This window comes from Schistocerca piceifrons, chromosome X (assembly GCF_021461385.2).
Source record: "Schistocerca piceifrons isolate TAMUIC-IGC-003096 chromosome X, iqSchPice1.1, whole genome shotgun sequence".
Lineage (NCBI taxonomy): Eukaryota > Metazoa > Arthropoda > Insecta > Orthoptera > Acrididae > Schistocerca > Schistocerca piceifrons.
Genome location: NC_060149.1, coordinates 923,266,945 through 923,286,741, shown reverse-complemented (window position 1 = coordinate 923,286,741; position 19,797 = coordinate 923,266,945). Strand labels below are relative to the sequence as shown.

The following is a 19,797-nucleotide window of genomic DNA, read 5'->3' as shown; positions in this document are numbered from 1 at the left end:
GAGAGAGAAATGATTTTTAGCGTACAACTGTAAAGGACTGAGCGGATAATTCAAAACCTGATTGTATAAGAGCTATGATGACTGACCATTAAAGAAACCACAAATTGGGAATAAAAATGATGAATAAAACATGAGAACTGTAATGATGATGATCAGATAATAAGAAATAGTTCATCATAATTACTCTCAATAAAACATTTTGGGTGAGAATTTGAATTATTTAAAAACATTTAAATTACATTTAATACATTAACCACCCTCTGAACCTGAGGTAATGTTTGTTAAGCCAAGATGCTGGACTCAGGCAGGAGGATGATGGTTCAAATCCTTTTTCAGCCACCCAGATTTAGGTTTTGCATCACTAATGCAAATACTGGGATTGTACCTTTGAGAAAGACACACTTAATTCCTGTCCTACAGCCTTCCCTAATCTGAACTTCAGTTCTGTTCCCAATGACCTTGTTGTCAGTAGGACATTAAAGTGTAAAATTCTTCCCTTCCTTAATTTTCTTCATTTTTGCATGCCCTTGTTCAGTTTCTTTGTTCAGCTTACAGTACGTCTCCTACTCCCGTTACAGAGATGATAGATAAACTCCAGTGGAAGACTCTGCAGGAGAGATGCTCAGTAGCTCGGTACGGGCTTTTGTTAAAGTTTCGAGAACATACCTTCACCGAAGAGTCAAGCAGTATATTGCTCCCTCCTACGTATATCTCGCGAAGAGACCATGAGGATAAAATCAGAGAGATTAGAGCCCACACAGAAGCATACCAACAATCCTTCTTTCCACGAACAATATGAGACTGGAATAGAAGGGGGAACCGATAGAGGTACTCAGGGTACCCTCCGCCACACACCGTCAGGTGGCTTGCAGAGTATGGATGTAGATGTACACTCCTGGAAATGGAAAAAAGAACACATTGACACCGGTGTGTCAGACCCACCATACTTGCTCCGGACACTGCGAGAGGGCTGTACAAGCAATGATCACACGCACGGCACAGCGGACACACCAGGAACCGCGGTGTTGGCCGTCGAATGGCGCTAGCTGCGCAGCATTTGTGCACCGCCGCCGTCAGTGTCAGCCAGTTTGCCGTGGCATACGGAGCTCCATCGCAGTCTTTAACACTGGTAGCATGCCGCGACAGCGTGGACGTGAACCGTATGTGCAGTTGACGGACTTTGAGCGAGGGCGTATAGTGGGCATGCGGGAGGCCGGGTGGACGTACCGCCGAATTGCTCAACACGTGGGGCGTGAGGTCTCCACAGTACATCGATGTTGTCGCCAGTGGTCGGCGGATGGTGCACGTGCCCGTCGACCTGGGACCGGACCGCAGCGACGCACGGATGCACGCCAAGACCGTAGGATCCTACGCAGTGCCGTAGGGGACCGCACCGCCACTTCCCAGCAAATTAGGGACACTGTTGCTCCTGGGGTATCGGCGAGGACCATTCGCAACCGTCTCCATGAAGCTGGGCTACGGTCCCGCACACCGTTAGGCCGTCTTCCGCTCACGCCCCAACATCGTGCAGCCCGCCTCCAGTGGTGTCGCGACAGGCGTGAATGGAGGGACGAATGGAGACGTGTCGTCTTCAGCGATGAGAGTCGCTTCTGCCTTGGTGCCAATGATGGTCGTATGCGTGTTTGGCGCCGTGCAGGTGAGCGCCACAATCAGGACTGCATACGACCGAGGCACACAGGGCCAACACCCGGCATCATGGTGTGGGGAGCGATCTCCTACACTGGCCGTACACCACTGGTGATCGTCGAGGGGACACTGAATAGTGCACGGTACATCCAAACCGTCATCGAACCCATCGTTCTACCATTCCTAGACCGGCAAGGGAACTTGCTGTTCCAACAGGACAATGCACGTCCGCATGTATCCCGTGCCACCCAACGTGCTCTAGAAGGTGTAAGTCAACTACCCTGGCCAGCAAGATCTCCGGATCTGTCCCCCATTGAGCATGTTTGGGACTGGATGAAGCGTCGTCTCACGCGGTCTGCACGTCCAGCACGAACGCTGGTCCAACTGAGGCGCCAGGTGGAAATGGCATCGCAAGCCGTTCCACAGGACTACATCCAGCATCTCTACGATCGTCTCCATGGGAGAATAGCAGCCTGCATTGCTGCGAAAGGTGGATATACACTGTACTAGTGCCGACATTGTGCATGCTCTATTGCCTGTGTCTATGTGCCTGTGGTTCTGTCAGTGTGATCATGTGATGTATCTGACCCCAGGACTGTGTCAATAAAGTTTCCCCTTCCTGGGACAATGAATTCACGGTGTTCTTATTTCAATTTCCAGGAGTGTAGATGTAGACGTAGACGTAGACGTAGGCGCTGATGTCTGCATTTTATCTGCTGTTCGAACATGTCACACAGAAGTCAGGAGATTTTACAGGCAAATCGAGATGTAATAGGGTGGGAGAGTGTTAAAAAAACGAGTCACGTATTCTTCTAGCCCACAATGAACTTCACTGTTGAAACTTCCTGGCAGATTAAAACTGTGTGCCAGACGGAGACTCGAACTCGGGACCTTTGCCTTTCGGGGGCAAGAAGTAAAGCTGTGAGGATGGGGTGTGAGTTGTGCTTGGGTAGCTCAGATGGTAGAGCACTTGCCCGCGAAAGGCAAAGGTCTGGAGTTCGAGTCTCGGTCTGGCACACAATTTTAATCTGCCAGGAAGTTTCATATCAGTGCACACTCTGCTGCAGAGTGAAAATCTCATTCTAGAAACTTCACTGTTGTCAACTTTATGTGCCTGTGTTAGCAATGGCATCTTGCTAGGTGACAAATTCCAAATGTTTATTGTGTGGGGTCCCCGTCACAATGTTGTCTTGCTAACTGTTGGGGAGGGACTTTGCATCATTGCCTGCAGCAATTGTTGTCGGGTTTGGAAGCAATTTTGACTCACAAGCCGTGAAACACTTCTCTAGTCCCTCTCAGTCAAGGTCTTGTTCCAGCCACAATTATGATTTCATATTTTGTGGCCAGTCCACCACATAACACCAACAGATCCAGTAACTTCACACACCATACGGTCATGGGCATGGCCAAACACATTCGGTTCTTTTTATCTCTCTTGCCACATCCTTACATTTACCCATGTTTATGTACAATGTGTACCTGAAACATAAATGCCTCACTGATTGCTTTTGCCTCATGTTCATGTAAAGGCAGTGCATGTGCTGTTGAGCATGTGACTCGATCACTGCGCCATCTCTAAAGGCTTGACGATTCGTCAGAGTGTGCGTACTGGGATGACTAATTGTTTGTCCTGTGATCTTAAATAATTGTGTAAAATTTGTTTGTTAAAGATTTTATCTGAACCACAAAACTTTCATTTCAGGATTGGAACAGTTCCAGTCAGAACTCGTCAGAAACAACATTTAACGAAATTAAGGTATGTTTGACTTCCTATTGCGAAACTGAATCATTTGCCACTATTATCGCACTAATATGAACACCCAACTAATATGGCTTAGGATCATGTTTAACATTAGAAGCAGTTAAAATCCTCCTGGGGATTAAGTATTTTTCCAATGCAGACTGCAGTAGCTCTATGATATTCACATTTAACTGTTGCGGGTACTAAATAAGACATGTTATTTCATGTTCACACGCATCAAATCAAGCTTCAACCTTTCCAGTCTTGCAAATAGGAGCATTATTATTTTGGGAGATTAAGTTCACTGTGCAGGAACAATATATGTTTCACTGAGTGAACATTGTCATACTAAATTCATGTTTCACAGCTGAAAGGAAGAATGTAAAAGTGGACTTGCCAGACCACATCCTATGTTTACATTGGTCAGTATGCTGTACTCCATGCACCATTAAAGTTTCTGCATTGTATTCTATTGGTCTCCAGTGGGTTTGGCAGAATAGCTCTTCCATAGGTGTTTTGTTTATGCAGGTCCTATCATTTGGTTTTCATTGACACTGTCATCTGTAGATATCAGTTAATTTCAGCAATCACTTTCATTGCAGCGGGTTTCTTGGCAGCTCAGGATATTTCCAGTGCACGTTATTGTAGAAGGATACAACAAAATACAATATCAATGTAATGCAGATAAGTCAGAAAACAAGCTCTGAAAATGCAATGTTTGTACTCAGTGTTTCATACCGTTTTGTCAAATGTGTGGGTCCAGAGGCACCCACAGGTTTTTGTATCAGTAGGGGCAAAATGTTTTCCCCATAAATGTGATTTAGAAATTTTGAAAACTTGTCATCTCTTCATCATTTTCTCCCATTGGTTTGTGCAGTGCACTTTTAGCATCTGGACAATGTTATAAACATAAACAAGCTAACAGTAAAACTATAGTAAAATCTGTTTTTACATTCCCATTTTTTACATTTCCTTGCCATTTACATTACTTTTGGTCGGTATCATTGTAAGTCATATTCTCTCAGTTATTTGTTTTCCTCCCATTAAAAATTTCGTATGGAGAACATTTCCCATATTTTGCACTTTTGAACCATAAGCTTCAGCATTGATTTTTACATCAAGATCTGTGGATTTTACATCGTATTCCTGCTCATGCACAATATGCCTAACATAAAACTGTACATTTTATTTCAGAATATAAATAATTTTGGGTGTGAAAAGAACTATTGGTGGCATTTTTAGAGCTCTTTCAAAATGTTTCCTTATTTTATCACCTCTAAACAGCTGTAAATCATCAAAAATGGCATTTCAGTTGGTTTTCCCTTTTGAAGGCAAGTCAAGAAATACAACTTAGTGTGATTAGTTTGTAATAATTTTGCAAAATTCTCATTGAGGAGTTCTTCTACACTCTTATTGTGTTTTGTTACAATATCAACAAAATTACTTGACTTTTCAGCTGCATCTTTATGCCATTTAGAATTAAAATTTTTGAAATTGGTGAATGGATGGCTTATTAATGCATTGTGTTGCCATTTGTTGTACATGGCAGGAAAGACACACACAACTTACTAAGTGCACCTCTAAATGCTTTAGAATGAAACAAACTGTAGATATAATGACAGCCAGTCCAAACAAAATTTTTCCTTTTCACTATCTATGTCATTCATGAAGTTATAGTTTTTGTCTGGTTGCCGGTAGACTGAATAAAATTTTATACTTTAGGGAATTGTCAACCTCTTTTTTTTTTCTGATGCAGTTTCCAACACCACAAAATCTGAGCAGGGGACTACGATCCTTTCCGTCAGAGCACTTAAAACCAGCAGAGGCACTGGCTAGTTCTGTATTTTCTCTGTCAGTACAATTACTCTGTTTTTTAATAGATATATTTCAGATCAACTCACCCTTTTCTAGTGATATTTGATCACAGATGTATATTTTTTTAAATCCCTTACTTCCATTTTTGGTTAGCATTCATTTATAAAGTACAAAAAATTTACGAATATCAGTACCTTTTTTCACTCTATTCAGTATGCGTTGACACCTCACTATACACAAAATTCTAAATAAATCACATTCAGGCATCACTGCTCACTTAAACTCATTGTTGACTATGGAAAAATTGACAGATCTCTCACTCTCGCACCGTACTGGTCTGTTGAGGCTGAGACATTAATGATCAAATGTGGTACTTATTTGCTGTAGTGGTTATTAAATTAATTAAATGAAGGATGTTCTATGACTGTAAATGAGTGCCACATATTGTTAGATTGCATAGCTTAGCAATAGTTCCAATTAGAACAAATTCCTACTTTAGTTGGGAAGTACTGATCAGCAGCCACACCATACAAAGCAACACCCCTTCCGCAAATGAAAAGAAGTATAACTCAATATAATGCTTTAAATTAGTGCCGGACAATTGTTACCAATTATTTGGATTTAAAGGTTGATTTGGTTGATTGTGTTTTGTCATGCAGCTGTTTTGTTACAATGATTGCTTTTTGAGGTTTATGGAGATGTGCACATGTAGTTACGTTGGAACTGGAAGGCTGACTTTTTCTTTCCCTAGGAAGGAAAAATTTCTGAGATCGAACTATCACCATGGATATCCTTAATGGAAGAAGTATTTAAGTGCATTAAGGATGGGAAAGATCCACCACGATTTAATAACAAAATGCTGAGGAAACAGAGATAGTTATATTTTCACTTAAAAAATGAACACAGAAGTGTTGACAGGCAAAAGTTAGGAATTCCTGGATCTATAACAAAATCGATACATGAAACATACAACTACATCCATCATCATTCATATATACTGTGTTAGCAGGAGATCTTGCTGAGGACCAACGGAAATTCTGGTCCTATGTAAAATTGCTATCAAGTCAAAGACTTCTATCCAGTAATTCCTTGACCAGTCTACAGAGTGCATTCCATAAGTAATACAACCAATTTTTTTCTGATGCGATGGTACACCACAGCTTGTTGTAACTAGCTGGGCTAAGTGGAGGGGGATGTTAGCTTCAAAACGCTCTTTGTCTCATTCGGCTACAAGCTGCCGGAGAGTCAGGACATGCGCTTCCGTCAACCCCGTTTGAGCTTATGTAACATGACACAATGGATCATTCTGTAGAGCAACGGTATGCTATCAAATTTTGCGTTAAACTTGGGAAGTCCACCACTGAAACATTTCCATTACTTCAGCATACCTTTGGAAATGATGCTTGTCCAGATCACAAGTTTTCCGATGGCACAAGTCATTCATGGAGGGCCGAGAGGAGATTACCGACGAACCTCTCAGTGGACGGCCATCAACTGCACGAGTCGACGAAAATGTGACGCATGTGCACAATTGTTTGAACTCTGACAGATGGCTGAGCCTTCAATTAATAGCACAAATTCTAAACATGTCAAAAACAACCATTTTCTGCATTGTGACCGAAGATTTGAACATGAGAAAGGTGTGTGCCAAACTCATCCCAAAAGTGTTGACCGACGAACACAAGCACATGCGAGTGCTTCGGTGCCGAGAAATGTTGGAAATGTGTGAAAATGATCCTCATTTTTTAAACTCAGTTATCACTGGTAATGAGTCGTGGATTTTTAAGTACGACCCTGAGACAAAAAGGCAGAATTCAGAGTGGCACACCCCATCGTTGTCCCGTCCCAAGAAGGCACTCATGAGTAAGTCCAGGATCAAAACCATACTGATTGTCTTCTTTGACGTCAGAGGCATTATCCACCACAAATTCGTACCTACCGGGACTACAGTGAACTCAGCTTTCTACTTGGAAGTGCTCAAAAGACTGAAAAGGAGGGTCTCGCACTGCCGAAGCTATATCAAGGACACGTGGAAAGTTCACCACGAGAATGCAAGTCACAGAGCCTTTATTGTCAACGACTTCCTGGCCAGGACCAAGACCCCATTGGTTCCCCAGCCTCCCTACTGTCCTGACCTGGCTCCCACTGACATTTTTTTGTTTCCTCGGTTAAAAGGAGTCGTGAAAGGGAAACATTGGGACACAATTGAAAGCATCCAGGCGCATGTTACATCAGCTCTAAAGGACATTCCAGAAAAAGGCATTCCAAGATGCCTTCCAGGCATGGAAACACCACGTCCAGAAGTGTATCAATGCAAGAGAGTGCTATTTCGAAAATTTTTGATTATTTGTATGAATATATTCAGTGAATGATTTTTTATGAATTTGGTCACATTACTTATGGAACGCACCTTGTATGTGGCAAAAGAAGACAGCAAAAGGAAAGCTGAAGTTTCAGATTTTGCATTAAAAATCCACACAGGAGGATCATGTAGATACACTGTAATTTGACGATTGCAAAGATGATAGTATTGAGTACATAAAAATAGGAATGCCGTATTGACCCCTTACCTACCTCACATTTATTGTGAATCTCTTGCTCAGTGCAAAGTTCCAAACGAGTGGACGTAAGCACAGGTGACTCCTGTGTAAAAGTAGTGTGAAAGATTGGATCCGCAAAACTACAGACCAATATCCTTAAAAACTTTGCTTTGCTGCAGAATTCTTGAGCGTATTATAAGATTGCATCAAGCTTCCATCCACAAATCAGCAAGGATCAAGAAAGTATTACTCATCTGTGGTTCAGCTTGCCCTTTTCTCACACAATTTCCAGGAACCATGGATGAAGGGTAACATGCTGATTCCATATTCCTAGATTTCCAGTATGTGTTTGACACGATGACCTATTGTAGACTATTAACAAAGGCCTGAGTGTATGGAACAGGTTCTCAGATCTGTGAGTGGCTTGAAGACTTTGTAAGTAATGGAACCTAAGATGATGTCTTGGATAGTGAGTGTTCATCAGAGACAAGGGTACAATCCTGAGTGCCCCAAAGCAGTGTGGTAAGACTGCTGTTATTCTCTATATACATAGATGTCTGACAGGCGGGGTAAGCAAGTGGTCTGCAGCTGCTGGTGATTCTGTGATGTATGGGAAGGTGTAGTCTTTGGCTGACTGTAGGAGAATACAAGATGACTTAGACAAATATGTAGTTGGTGTAGCAGCAGCAGAAGTGTGCTGCTTGATACAGTCAAATCAAATAAATATGTAGGTGTAACAATGCAGAGCAATATGAAATGGAATGAGCACGTAATTCAGTATATGAAATGGAATGGGCACGTAATTCAGTAGTAGGGAAGGCAAATGATCAGCTTCGGTTTATTGGGACAATTTTATGAAAGTGTATCTCATTTATGAAGGAGAATTTGTACATGACACTAGTTCATCCCATTTTTGAGTACCGTTACAGTGTCTGAAACATCCACCATGACAGATTGAAGGAAGACATCAAAGAAATTTAGGAGCTGCTAGATTTGTTACTGGTAGGTTCGATCAACAAGCTTGTACTACAGAGGTGCTTCATGAACTCAAGTGGGAATCCCTGGAGGGAGGATGACATTTTCTTCATGAAACAATATTCAGGAAATTTAGAGAACCAGCTTTGTGACTGACTGCAAAATGATTCTACTTCTGCAATGTATATCTCATGTAGGAATCCAAAGGATAAAATAAGAGAAATTAGGGCTCATAAGGAGATGTAATTTTTCCCCTCACTCCATTTGTGAGTGGAACGGAAAAGACAATTACTAGTAGTGGTATAAGGTGCCCCCTGTCATACAACATATGGTGGGCTGTGTATTGGAAGCACTGCACCAAATATCTATGAAAAGGACACGTGCAAAATTGTTTTTGGGGGTGGCGATCTTTGTGCTTGGTTCCTATTTGAGCTAGGAACATGGGATAAAAAGTTTTTGATTTAACCCAGACCAGCAGCCATTTGTACAGCCATTCGAATATCTGTCTCACAGTACCTAAGTTACAGTATATTAAACAACATTTGAACAGCAAAAGCGAAGTTGGCGCCTAGGCAAATTGTGCGAATCAATTACTTCGTTTTCCAAAAGATTTTAACTGTGCTGAAATTAATGCTCAGCTAATAGCACCATTTTTGTGTGCACCATTCAGATTTTTTTTACAGAAACGGTCACCCTCGTTCAGATTTTATGTGCAAGAAACAGTCACCCTTAAATAACTCTGGACTAGAGCAGTTCAGATTTGGTCCACTGGTTATTGGTTATTGCTATAAGATAAGTTTTAACTGTTTGAAAAAGTCTTGCTTTGTTTGGATTTTACATGCCAAAAAGCAAGTTTTTCTGGGAGGTTTTTTAAGTACACCACTTCTATACTTTAAATTTTTACTAATTTGTTCACACTACTCATGGGGGTAGATAAATGGATAAAGTCAAAATGAAATTTACTTTATCCAATAATCTTTATCTGTGGGGTCTTGCTCACTCGTCTTATATATGGTGTGTAAAGGATGCTGCGTTCTTGGAATGCTATACAACAATCAAGCAAATAACATTAATAGTTTTATTCCAATAAAGCAGATTTGACAGTACTTAACTTGAATGTACTACATGTTGTCGCAAGTGGTGGGTGACAGCAATATAATTGAGAGTCCTTGGTTATATGAAATGCTCCTGCATGTTTGACACACAGTTTGTGGATCACTAATAACTGTTCTCTTAGCAGTCGCTGGTAGGCTGTGCTAATACTCTGTGAATCTGTCCACTAATGTCCGGCCGAGGCTGGCAGGAGCGGCGCTTATATTCACTTCTTGCAGAGGTCGCTGCTGTCGTGGTGTGGTCCTTGTCAGCAGGCTATTGGCTGACATCGCCTCACTGCCTTCTTTGGTCTTCCGTTCTTCCTCTTTGTTCCGGTGCTTGTGGTTACGCCAGAACATTTCTCCCCCTCAAAACGACGGACCATCATTGTGTAGGGAGTGCGACCACAGCAATGGATGCAGGAGTGTGGGTGCAACATCAGGCCAGAGGCTGTGGCTGCAGGAGACATAAAGCATCTGGCCGTACCCTGCCATCCGGTGTGCGCTCTGGTGGAAACGGCCCCCGGAAAACGACCAGAAGGGTATGCATCCACCTCCTGCTGCCATGAACCAGATGAAGAAGGTGGCGACTGCTGCAGTGTGTGCGTGTTCAGCTCGCATCAGTAGGATGAGAGGAAGGAGAGGAGGTGAAAGCTCCGTCTCCATGACGTCATCCCACTATGTTGTGATTGCACATCTCTCTCGGCTGCTGTAGCTGCACTGCACTCTGGACCCCTGAATCTGGAGGAAGAGAGACTGAAAGATCATTGTGTACATGACAGAGGCGAAGCTGATTTTGATGGTGGTGCTGCAAACCAACTGGACCTGAAAGAAGATACATGTAAGTGCCAAGTCAACAGATGATCTTGCCTCACCTCCACTGTTTGCTGCTACTAAAAACCCCGTAAAAGACAATATCATGCAGTGCAAAGCGATACTTGCAGCCTTCCTTTGCCGCCGGATGCTGAGGAGGGTGGAGCAGTGTCCGATGGCGGCAGCCGTGAAGCAATTCCGCTGGAGATGGTCCATCTCATGGGTGCGAATGATATGAGGCGAGATGCAGTTGCAGTGCTTGATCCCAGGTGTGTGCGGAGCGAAGTTTGGCTATCTGCTGCTTGAAGGTTCTGACAGAATGTTCCGCTTTGCTGTTTGACTGTAGATGGAATGGTGCACTAGTTAGACGCTGTATGCCATTGCGTTCACAGAATGTTTCAAATTCATTTGATGTGAACTGAGGGCCGTTGTCTGACACTATTATTTCAGGTAAACCTTCTAGGCAAAAAATCGATGACAACACCTAAATTGTGCTATGTGACGTTGTCGAGTTCATTGGCACAGCAAAAGGAAACTTGCTATATGAGTCAACCACAATCAACCAATGAGTATTCCAAAAATGTCCCGCAAAGTCTGTGTGCACACATTGCCATGGCGATTGCGATTGAGGCCAAGTAGAGAATTTTTGTGGCGGACCGGACTGATTTTCTGCACATGTGTGACACTGTGATGTCGTCTGTTCTATTTGGGCGTCCATATCCTGCCAAGTACAGTGTCGACGTGCTAACTGTTTCGTATGAACAATCCCCCAGTGTCCTTGGCGAAGTTGATTTGATTTGATTTGATTTTGACAGGGAAGCTAAAACAGCTTAAGTCTAACCCGCCACTGCCCGCACCGAAACTGAGTTTATTGTGCGGTATTGCTCCCTGTATATCTAGTAAAGCCAACCAATGCCCTTAAATAGTGCAAGGAGTCCCTTTACCAGTTTTTTGTTAGACAGTATTTCTTCAGGTCTGGTTGTCCTGAAGATTCTGTATCTTTTGCTCTCTAGTGCCGTGCATTCGAAGATTAGGTGTGATGCAGTTTCTTCACCCTCATCACAGATCCTACATTTAGAGTCTTCTTCCATTATACTCATTGTGTGTAGGTGTTTTTTGAAATTCCCATGGCAAGTCATCAGTCCAGTCATGAGTTTGACCTCTTTCCTGTTCAATTCCAGGATTACAGAGCTTCTTTTAAAACATGGCGTGGGCATCATTCCTTGGTCCAATATTCTATTTGCTGTTTCCTGAGTCAGTTCCGTATTTCTAGTTTGATCATAGCCTTGGTGATTTTCAGGACAGGTTCCGGTTCAATAAATGGACTCATTGCCTCTATCCTGGCCAATCTGTTGACTTGTTCATTGCCACAGATCCCTTAGTGGCCAGGGATCCACACTAAGTTTACCCTATTGCTTCCCCCTACCTCCACCAGAGCCCTGTGGCATTCTGCAACAATCTTAGATCTTGTTGCAGGAGCTGCCAGTGATTTCAGGGTTGCCTGACTGTCTGAATAGATGCAGATTCTATGGTCATTGTAGCACCTATGCATATTCTCCTCCACACATGCCCTGATGGCAGTAATTCCAGCTTGGAATACAGAGGCCAGTTTTCCTAGAGAGATGATGCCCTCCAGACTTGGATGAACCTCCTATACTCTTGCCCCAACACCTTGGTCTGATTTTGACCCATCGGTGAACCAAACAATGTCCCCATATGGTGTCAAACTGTTTTTTCCCTCTGCTCCCTGCTTCCAGTTATTATATTGTAAGGCTTGTTGAAGCAGTTGGGAGTTGGTATATAGTCAGCAGGCATTTCCCCAGCCATTCCTATGTTTACCTCACTCACTATGTTAGTGTGTGAATCTGGATATCCCAATGAGATCCAGTTTTTGCCAGTTTTAAGTCTGTGTGCCCCAGTTTCTGCCTCCATCTTGACCCAAAGGTGTAGTGGAGGCATGTCCAGCATGGCTTCCATCCCAGCAGTTGGTGTGCAGGTAATTCTGCCTGTTATGGCTCAGCAGGCCAATCTATGCACCTTAGCAAGCTCCTTAGCTGCAACCTGCTCTTCCACCGCACTACAGCCCCATAGGAATTCCTAAGTCTAACCACTGTGGTGTATATCTAGTGCATACCTCTGGGGCTTAGGCCCCAGTTTTTACCAGAAGCCCTTCTGGTACTCACTAGAGTACTTTTTGACTTGGAGCAGATACTCTTAATGTGAGGGGTCCACGTTAGTTTCTCATCTAAGGTTACCCCTAGATATTTCACTATTCCCTTCACAGGTAGAGTTTCATCGAAGAGTTTTAGATTGCAACTTGAGTGTTGGATTTGCCTCTTGGTAAATGGTACCACAACAGTCTTCTTAGGATTAACCCTCAGATCCTGTTTAATGCACCAATTTTGCACCATGCCCAATCATCCTTGTGCCATATTTCTAACTGTCAGTAAATTTGCTAAGTATTACTATGACAAAGTCATCTGTGTAACCTTGACAGAAGCATTGTCTGGAATGTTGGTTTGAATGTGGAGGGCCCTAATTAGCCTCCTCTCCCCAGTGTATACATTAACCAGTTTTTCCAATGTTTTGAGAATGGAAGAGGACAGACTGATTGGTCTCATATCCTTGGCCTTGCTATGATAGATTCTCCCTGGCTTTGGAATTAAGACAACCTTCATTGCCCTCCTCAATGAGGTCATTCACCACTAGATTCCACAATAAAGGGGACAGAACTCCTCCTTGTGAGCAGCCTCTAGTAGTGTTAATTACCATCTTTTCATTCACCACAGTAGCCTCTACCTTCCTTCCACTAAGCATGGCCCTGGTCCACCTACATATAGTGGTCCCTCGGTCATGCACCTCTGCTGCCCTTACCATGGAATCGAAGGTCGTGTTATTGAAGGCCCCCTCGATATCCAGGAAGATGCAGAGGGCTATTTCTTGGAAGTGAAGTGCTTTCCACACCCTCCCAGTGAGTTGGTGGAGAGCTGTCTCACATGATTTACCTGGTTGATATGCATGTTAGTTTGAATGTAGAGGGGCCCTAATTAGCCTCCTCTCCCCAACGTATACATTAACCAGTTTTTCCAGGGTTTTGAGAACGGAAGAGGACAGACTGATTGGTCTCATATCCTTGGCCTTGCTATTCCCTAGCTTTGGAATTAAGACAACCTTCACTGCCCTCCAAACATTAGGAATGATTCCTACTGCTAGTCTAACCCTGAATAACCTGCATAGGACTCTCATGAGATTCTCTCCTGCCTGTTGCAGGAGAACTGGAAAAATTCCATCTGGGCCAGGTGACTTGAACGGTTGGAATGTTCCCACTGCCCATTGGATTTTATTAAAGTCCACACATTCCTTGGCTGATTCCCAGTCCTCTCTTCGAGTGTCTGAGAACCATTGTCTCTCCGGGATCACATTCTGGTCTGTGTTGTCTGGCAGAGCATATTGAGGAAAGTGAGTTTTGAGGAGCAGTTCCAACGTTTCATGTGCTGTCTTTGAATATTCTCCATTGATTGGTACTCTAGTGAGGATTCTGTGAAGTCTGGCTTGAGCAGCCGTGCTCTCCACTTCCTCACAGTATGCCTTCCAGGATGTCTTCTTTGCTTCTCTGATGGCAAGGTTGTAGTTGACAAGGGTCTCACGATATTTAGCCCATTGTCCTTCACGTCTCGCAGTCTTAAACAGTCTCGTACCTGTTTTCTTTGAATTTCCAAGTTATTAATTCACCAAGACACACTCCTATTTATGCACTTCTTTATGATTGTGCAGTTGTCCTGATATGAGGTCACTATGGTGTAGGTAACAGCCTCTGCTACTTCCTCAAACTCTACTGGATTCCGTATCGAGGTTTTAATTTCGGATAAGCCTAAGCCAAGGTCCCTCCTATTTGCCTCCCAGTCAGTTTTCCTGGGATTCGTATAGGTCATGGTCTGTCTGATTCCCATTTCAACCTTGAATTTAATATACATGTGGCCCGATGGGGATGGCTCCAATACCACATGCCATTGTTTGACATAGCTGCCCATCACCATGGAACCTAAAGTTATGTCAATTACTTCTTCCCTTCTGCTATTCCTGACTGTAGGTTCACTGCCCCTATTCGGGACCTCCAAGTTGTTAGCTAAAAGAAATTCAAGAAGGTACTCACCTCTACTGTCAGTGTCCTTGCTGCCCCACACTAGGTTGTGGCCATTGGCGTCACATCCCACTGGCAGTTGCTCACCTTGCCGATGGCAAGTCTCTACCAGTCTCCTCACTTCCAAAGGAGGAGGAGAGCTGTCTTCGTAAGGAAGGTATGCTGAGGCCAAAATAATTTCCCTTGTGAAACCTTCCTCACATTGCTGCATTGTAATGGTCACTAGATCCCTGGAGTGGAAATCCATCATTGGCATGAAAGAAATTCCATTTCTTACATAGATGCATGTTCTGGAGTTTCTTAGATCTCTAGCATAAATCAGCTTACCTCCAGTGCCACTGAGGCCCGATACACCCCCTTTATATAAGTAGGGTTCTTGTATCAGGGCCACGTCTACTTCCTGTCCCCCCCCCAGGCAGTGGCTCAGGGCAGCAGAGAGAGGCCCCTTTACTGTGCTGCAGATTAATCTGCAGCACCCCCAGTCTCCGTCTTGCTGCCATTATTGCCCTTGAGATCATTGAGAACCCTGATGGTGACCTGCGAGAATCCTAAAAACAATTTCAGGTCTTGCTCTCGCATCACGTTCAGGGGCTTCTCACCGACCTCCACCACCAGGGTTCGTCCTTCCGGTACAACCTTCTGGTTGATCACTCTCCATTCTTCTATCGATACTTTTGGGTTCTGAGCCCCTATTTCCTCAAACAGAATCTTAGGAGAGAGATCCTTAAAGATCTTTGGTACCCCTATTGATACCTTTGTGGTCTTAAGAAGTTCCGCTGCTGTCTTGACCAGCAGCTTCGCCTCATCCCACGGGGATATCATGGGCACCTTATCCTTAAGCCATTCCACTGTGAACACCCTCTCACAGACAAAAATGAGGGCACCACGATCTAGATAGAACCTCCTGAAATTGGGTTCTGGACCAGTGTCCCTCCCCCCCCCCCCCCCCCCCCCAATCTTTTCAAAGAGGGCCATCTGTACAGAGTCGTCCTGCTGCGAAGTGATGGCCACCAGTGGATAGCCTTCCTGGATAACTGTCATCTTAGAAACTGAGACTGCAGTACTATAGGTCTGTTTCCCCATTTCTTGCCTTGTTTTTTTCTGGGCTCGCTTATCCAGGGAGGAGGGAGTCTTAGATTCCTCCCTTATCCTCTTGCTGCCTGTCTTCGACGTTGTGGGGATGTGTGTATCCCCTTCAACCGGAGACAGTTTTTTCTTGGGGGTCTTAGGCTCAAGTCCCTTTAATTCCCTCTACTTGTCTTTAGGAAGCCATTCTTTCTTTTCCTTTTTCCTCTGTTCCCTGAGTAGTTTCCTCGTATGACCCCCAGACAAGGCTTTAATCCTGATCTGGTCCAACTTCTTGGTTACAGTTCCCACTTCTGGCGCAGGTCTAGACCCTGATTCAGTAGTGAGTGGTCCTGACCCCGATGTTTGGGTGTCTGAAGTCTCAGTTTTCCCCTCGGTTTGTTTTTCTTTATTTTCTTTAATCATGTCCTTATTGGTCCCACAAGATTTGGGGATCTACATGGTCCACACCACGAATACCCCACACAGTGTAAGGCTACTTACTCAGGGAGGTCACCCGGTATCCCTGAGGCTCCGTGTGCAACACATCTTCCCATGTGCCACACACCCCTCGACGTGGATCGCATCACACCTTGGGTTGGGAAAGCAAATTGGGTAGCACTAGGAGTGGATAGGGAAGACGGGACGTTGTGGGACACTCTTAGTCTGATCCATCGGTTGAGGCCTTTCCGGCAGTAGGCCCTCTACCTTCAGCATAGCTCTCAGCTATGGGCGCCTTACATGGTGCATCATGTCCAACGTGCATTGAGATCTTTAGTCCACTTTCTCGTCGTTGCATTTCATTCCCTCTCATTCTCCATCTGTTGGGCAAGGACACATTCCTGGGTGCGTTTTCCACCATACACTATGCAGTGTTGCTATCTGCGTCGACGATGACTATGGACTTTTTTGCACCTGATATCCAGCTCAGTAGCCAGTCCGTTGTGGTGGGGCTGTCATGTACCCTGTTGGTTGTAGCGCCCTGACCACACAGGGATCAGTCACGAACGTTACTCGCTTGTGACAAGCTGGGGGACGTTTCTGTAACCATCACGCCCCATAAGAGCTTAAATATGGTCGAGGGTATCATATATCACAGGGACCTTCGTTTGCAGTCTGATGATGAGCTGCATGCCAATTTAGAGCGGCGAGGTGTACATTTCGTCCAGCATGTCCACCGGGGTCCGAGGGATAATCAGGTTGCCACCGGTGCCTTTATCTTGGCCTTCGAGGGTGATACATTGCCCAAGAATGTCAAGGTGATGGTCTACCACTGTGATGTAAAGCCCTATATCCCTCCCCCGATGTGGTGCCTTAAGTGCTGGAAGTTCAGCCATATGTCTTCCCACTGTACTTCCAGTGTCACATGTCGAGATTGCGGATGTTCATCACATCCCAATACTCCATGTGCCCCACCTCCCATCTGTGTCAACCATGGAGAGCACCATTCGCCTTGCTCGCCAGACTGCAGGATTCTCCAGAAAGAAAGGAAAATCATGGAGTTCAAGACCCTGGAATGACTGACATACACTTAGGTGAAGAGAAAATTTGATCGCCTGCATCCTGTACGTATGACATTATCTTATGCTGCCACTGCAACAGTTCTGGTACCATCAGCTCCACCAACCCCAGTCACCTCTCAGAGCTGGAAGACTACACCTGCCTCCTTGATGGTGAGGGGCATTTCCCTCCCTGTTGCTCCTGCACCATCTACTTTGGGAGCAACACCCCCCCCCCCCCCCCCCCAACCACCGGGGATGCCCGTCCTCACTTCTAAGCCAGAGAAGCATAGGTCTTCTTTGGCTTCTCTCGCTGGGAAGGGGTCCCTTGGGTCCCTCCCTTCCCAGGTTTCTGCTAGTGGGAAAGAAGATACCTGCCAGTGACTGAAGAGCTCAGAAGCAGCTGGTCATAGGGCTTCACGCTCATCCTCAGTCCCGGAGACTGAGCCAGTGAAGTCCTTCCAACCAGGGGAACCCAAGGAGCAGCAAGAGCAATCCAAAAGGAAGACCCCTAAGACCAAGGAAATTGCAGTGGCACCCATACCACCATTACCTACAATCTCTGCGTCTGAGGATGGGGTGGAGATTCTGGCGTCCGCTGAGGACCTAGATCTCGCCAGACCCTCACACACATTAGATATAGACTGCTCAGGCAGTAAGTCGGTGGCAGCAGGTGACTCTGAGGCGTAAACTGCCTCATTGAATGTTCCATGTCTTCCCAGTCTCACGACGTCATCCTCCAGTGGAATTGCAGTGATATTTTCCATTGCCAGGCTGAGCTACGGCAACTGTTAAGCTTTACACCTGCAATCTGCATTGCCCTCCAGGAAACCTGGTTCCCGGCAATGTGGACCCCTGCCCTCCATGGCTAATAAGGGATATTACAGGAACCGTAATGACTATAATCAAGTGTCAGGTGGAGTTTGCGTTTATGTCCTAAACTCAGTCTATAGTGAACCTGTGCTCCTTCAAACCCCTCTTGAAGCTTTGGCTGTCAGAATAAGGATGACAGAAAATAACTGTCTGCAATGAAATCTCCCTCCAGATGGTGCAGTACCCCTAACTGTATTAGATGCACTGATTGATCAACTCCCTAAACCTTTCCTACGTTTGGGAGATTTGAATGCCCATAACCCCTTGTGGGGTGGCACTGTGCTTACTGGCCAAAGCAGAGATGTCGAAATTTTACTGTTTCAGTTTGACCTCTGCCTCTTAAATACTGGGGCCGCCACACTTTTTAGTGTGACTCAAGGTGGTTACTCGACCATTGATTTATCAATTTGCAGCCCAAGACTTCTCCCATCTATCCACTGGAGAGCACATCATGACCTGTGTGGTAGTGACCACTTGACCATCTTCCTGTCACTGCCCCAGCATCAGGCCTACGGATATCTGCCTAGATGGGCTTTAAACAAGGTGGACTGGGAAACTTTCACCTCTGCAGTCACCGTTGAATCTCCCCCACACAGTAACATTGATGTGATGGTTGAGCAGGTAACTACAACAATTGTTTCTGTGGCAGAAAACGCGATCCCTCACTCTTTAGGGTGCCCAAGGCATAAGGCAGTCCCTTGGTGGTCGCCGGAAGTCGCTGAAGCAATTAAGGGGTGTCGGTGAGCTCTACTGCAGCATAAGCGGCACCCTTCCCTGGAGCACCTCATAGCCTTTAAACGGCTCTGTGCCCGCGTTCACCAACTTATCAGACGATGGAAGAAGGAGTGTTGGGAGAGATAAATCTCGACCATTGGGTGCCATACGTCACCTTCCCAAGTCTGGGCAAAGATCAAACGTCTTTTTGCATACCAGATCCCAACAGGTGTTCCCGATGTTACCATAAATGGCGTGTTATCTACCCACGCAAACGCTGTTACCGAGCACTTAATTGAGCACTTTGCTCGAGCCTCTGCATTGGAGAATTACCACCCAGCCTTTTGCACTCTCAAATGGCAGCTGGAAGGGAACGTCCTCTCATTTACTACAAGCCACAGTGAATCCTATAACGCTCCATTTACAGAGTGGGAGCTCCAATGCCCTTGCACATTGCCCTGTCACAGTTCCTGGGTCTGATTGGATCCACAGCCAGATGATTAAACATCTCTCATCTGACTAAAGCGACATCTCCTCGTCATCTTCAACTGGATCTGGTGCGATGGTGTCTTTCCATCACAATGGCGGGAGAGCACCATCATTCCGGTGCTCAAACCCGGTGAAAACCTGCTTGATATGGATAGCTATCTGCCCATCAGCCTCACCAGCGTTCTTTGTAAGGTACTGGAGCATATGGTATGTCGGCGGTTGGATTGGGTCCTGGAGTCACGTGGCCTACTGGCTCCATGTCAGGGCATCTTCTGCCAGGGTCGCTCTACCATTGATAATCTTGTGTCCCTCGACTATGCCATTGGAACAGCCTCTTCCAGATGCCAACATCTGGTTGCCATCTTTTTTGACGTACGTAAAGCATACGAAACCA

The 19,797-nt window shown here is 45.0% G+C and overlaps 1 protein-coding gene across 1 annotated transcript in view; it reads left to right on the top strand.

Annotated features, from left to right (window-relative positions):
• The window catches only part of LOC124723014 (zinc finger CCCH-type with G patch domain-containing protein), a 167,256-nt gene that overhangs the window by 25,315 nt on the left and 122,144 nt on the right, over positions 1–19,797 (top strand). Inside the window, exon 3 of the mRNA XM_047248189.1 lies at positions 3,350–3,403. Coding sequence (XP_047104145.1) covers positions 3,350–3,403 — 54 coding nt within the window. The remainder of the gene's footprint in view (positions 1–3,349; positions 3,404–19,797) is intronic.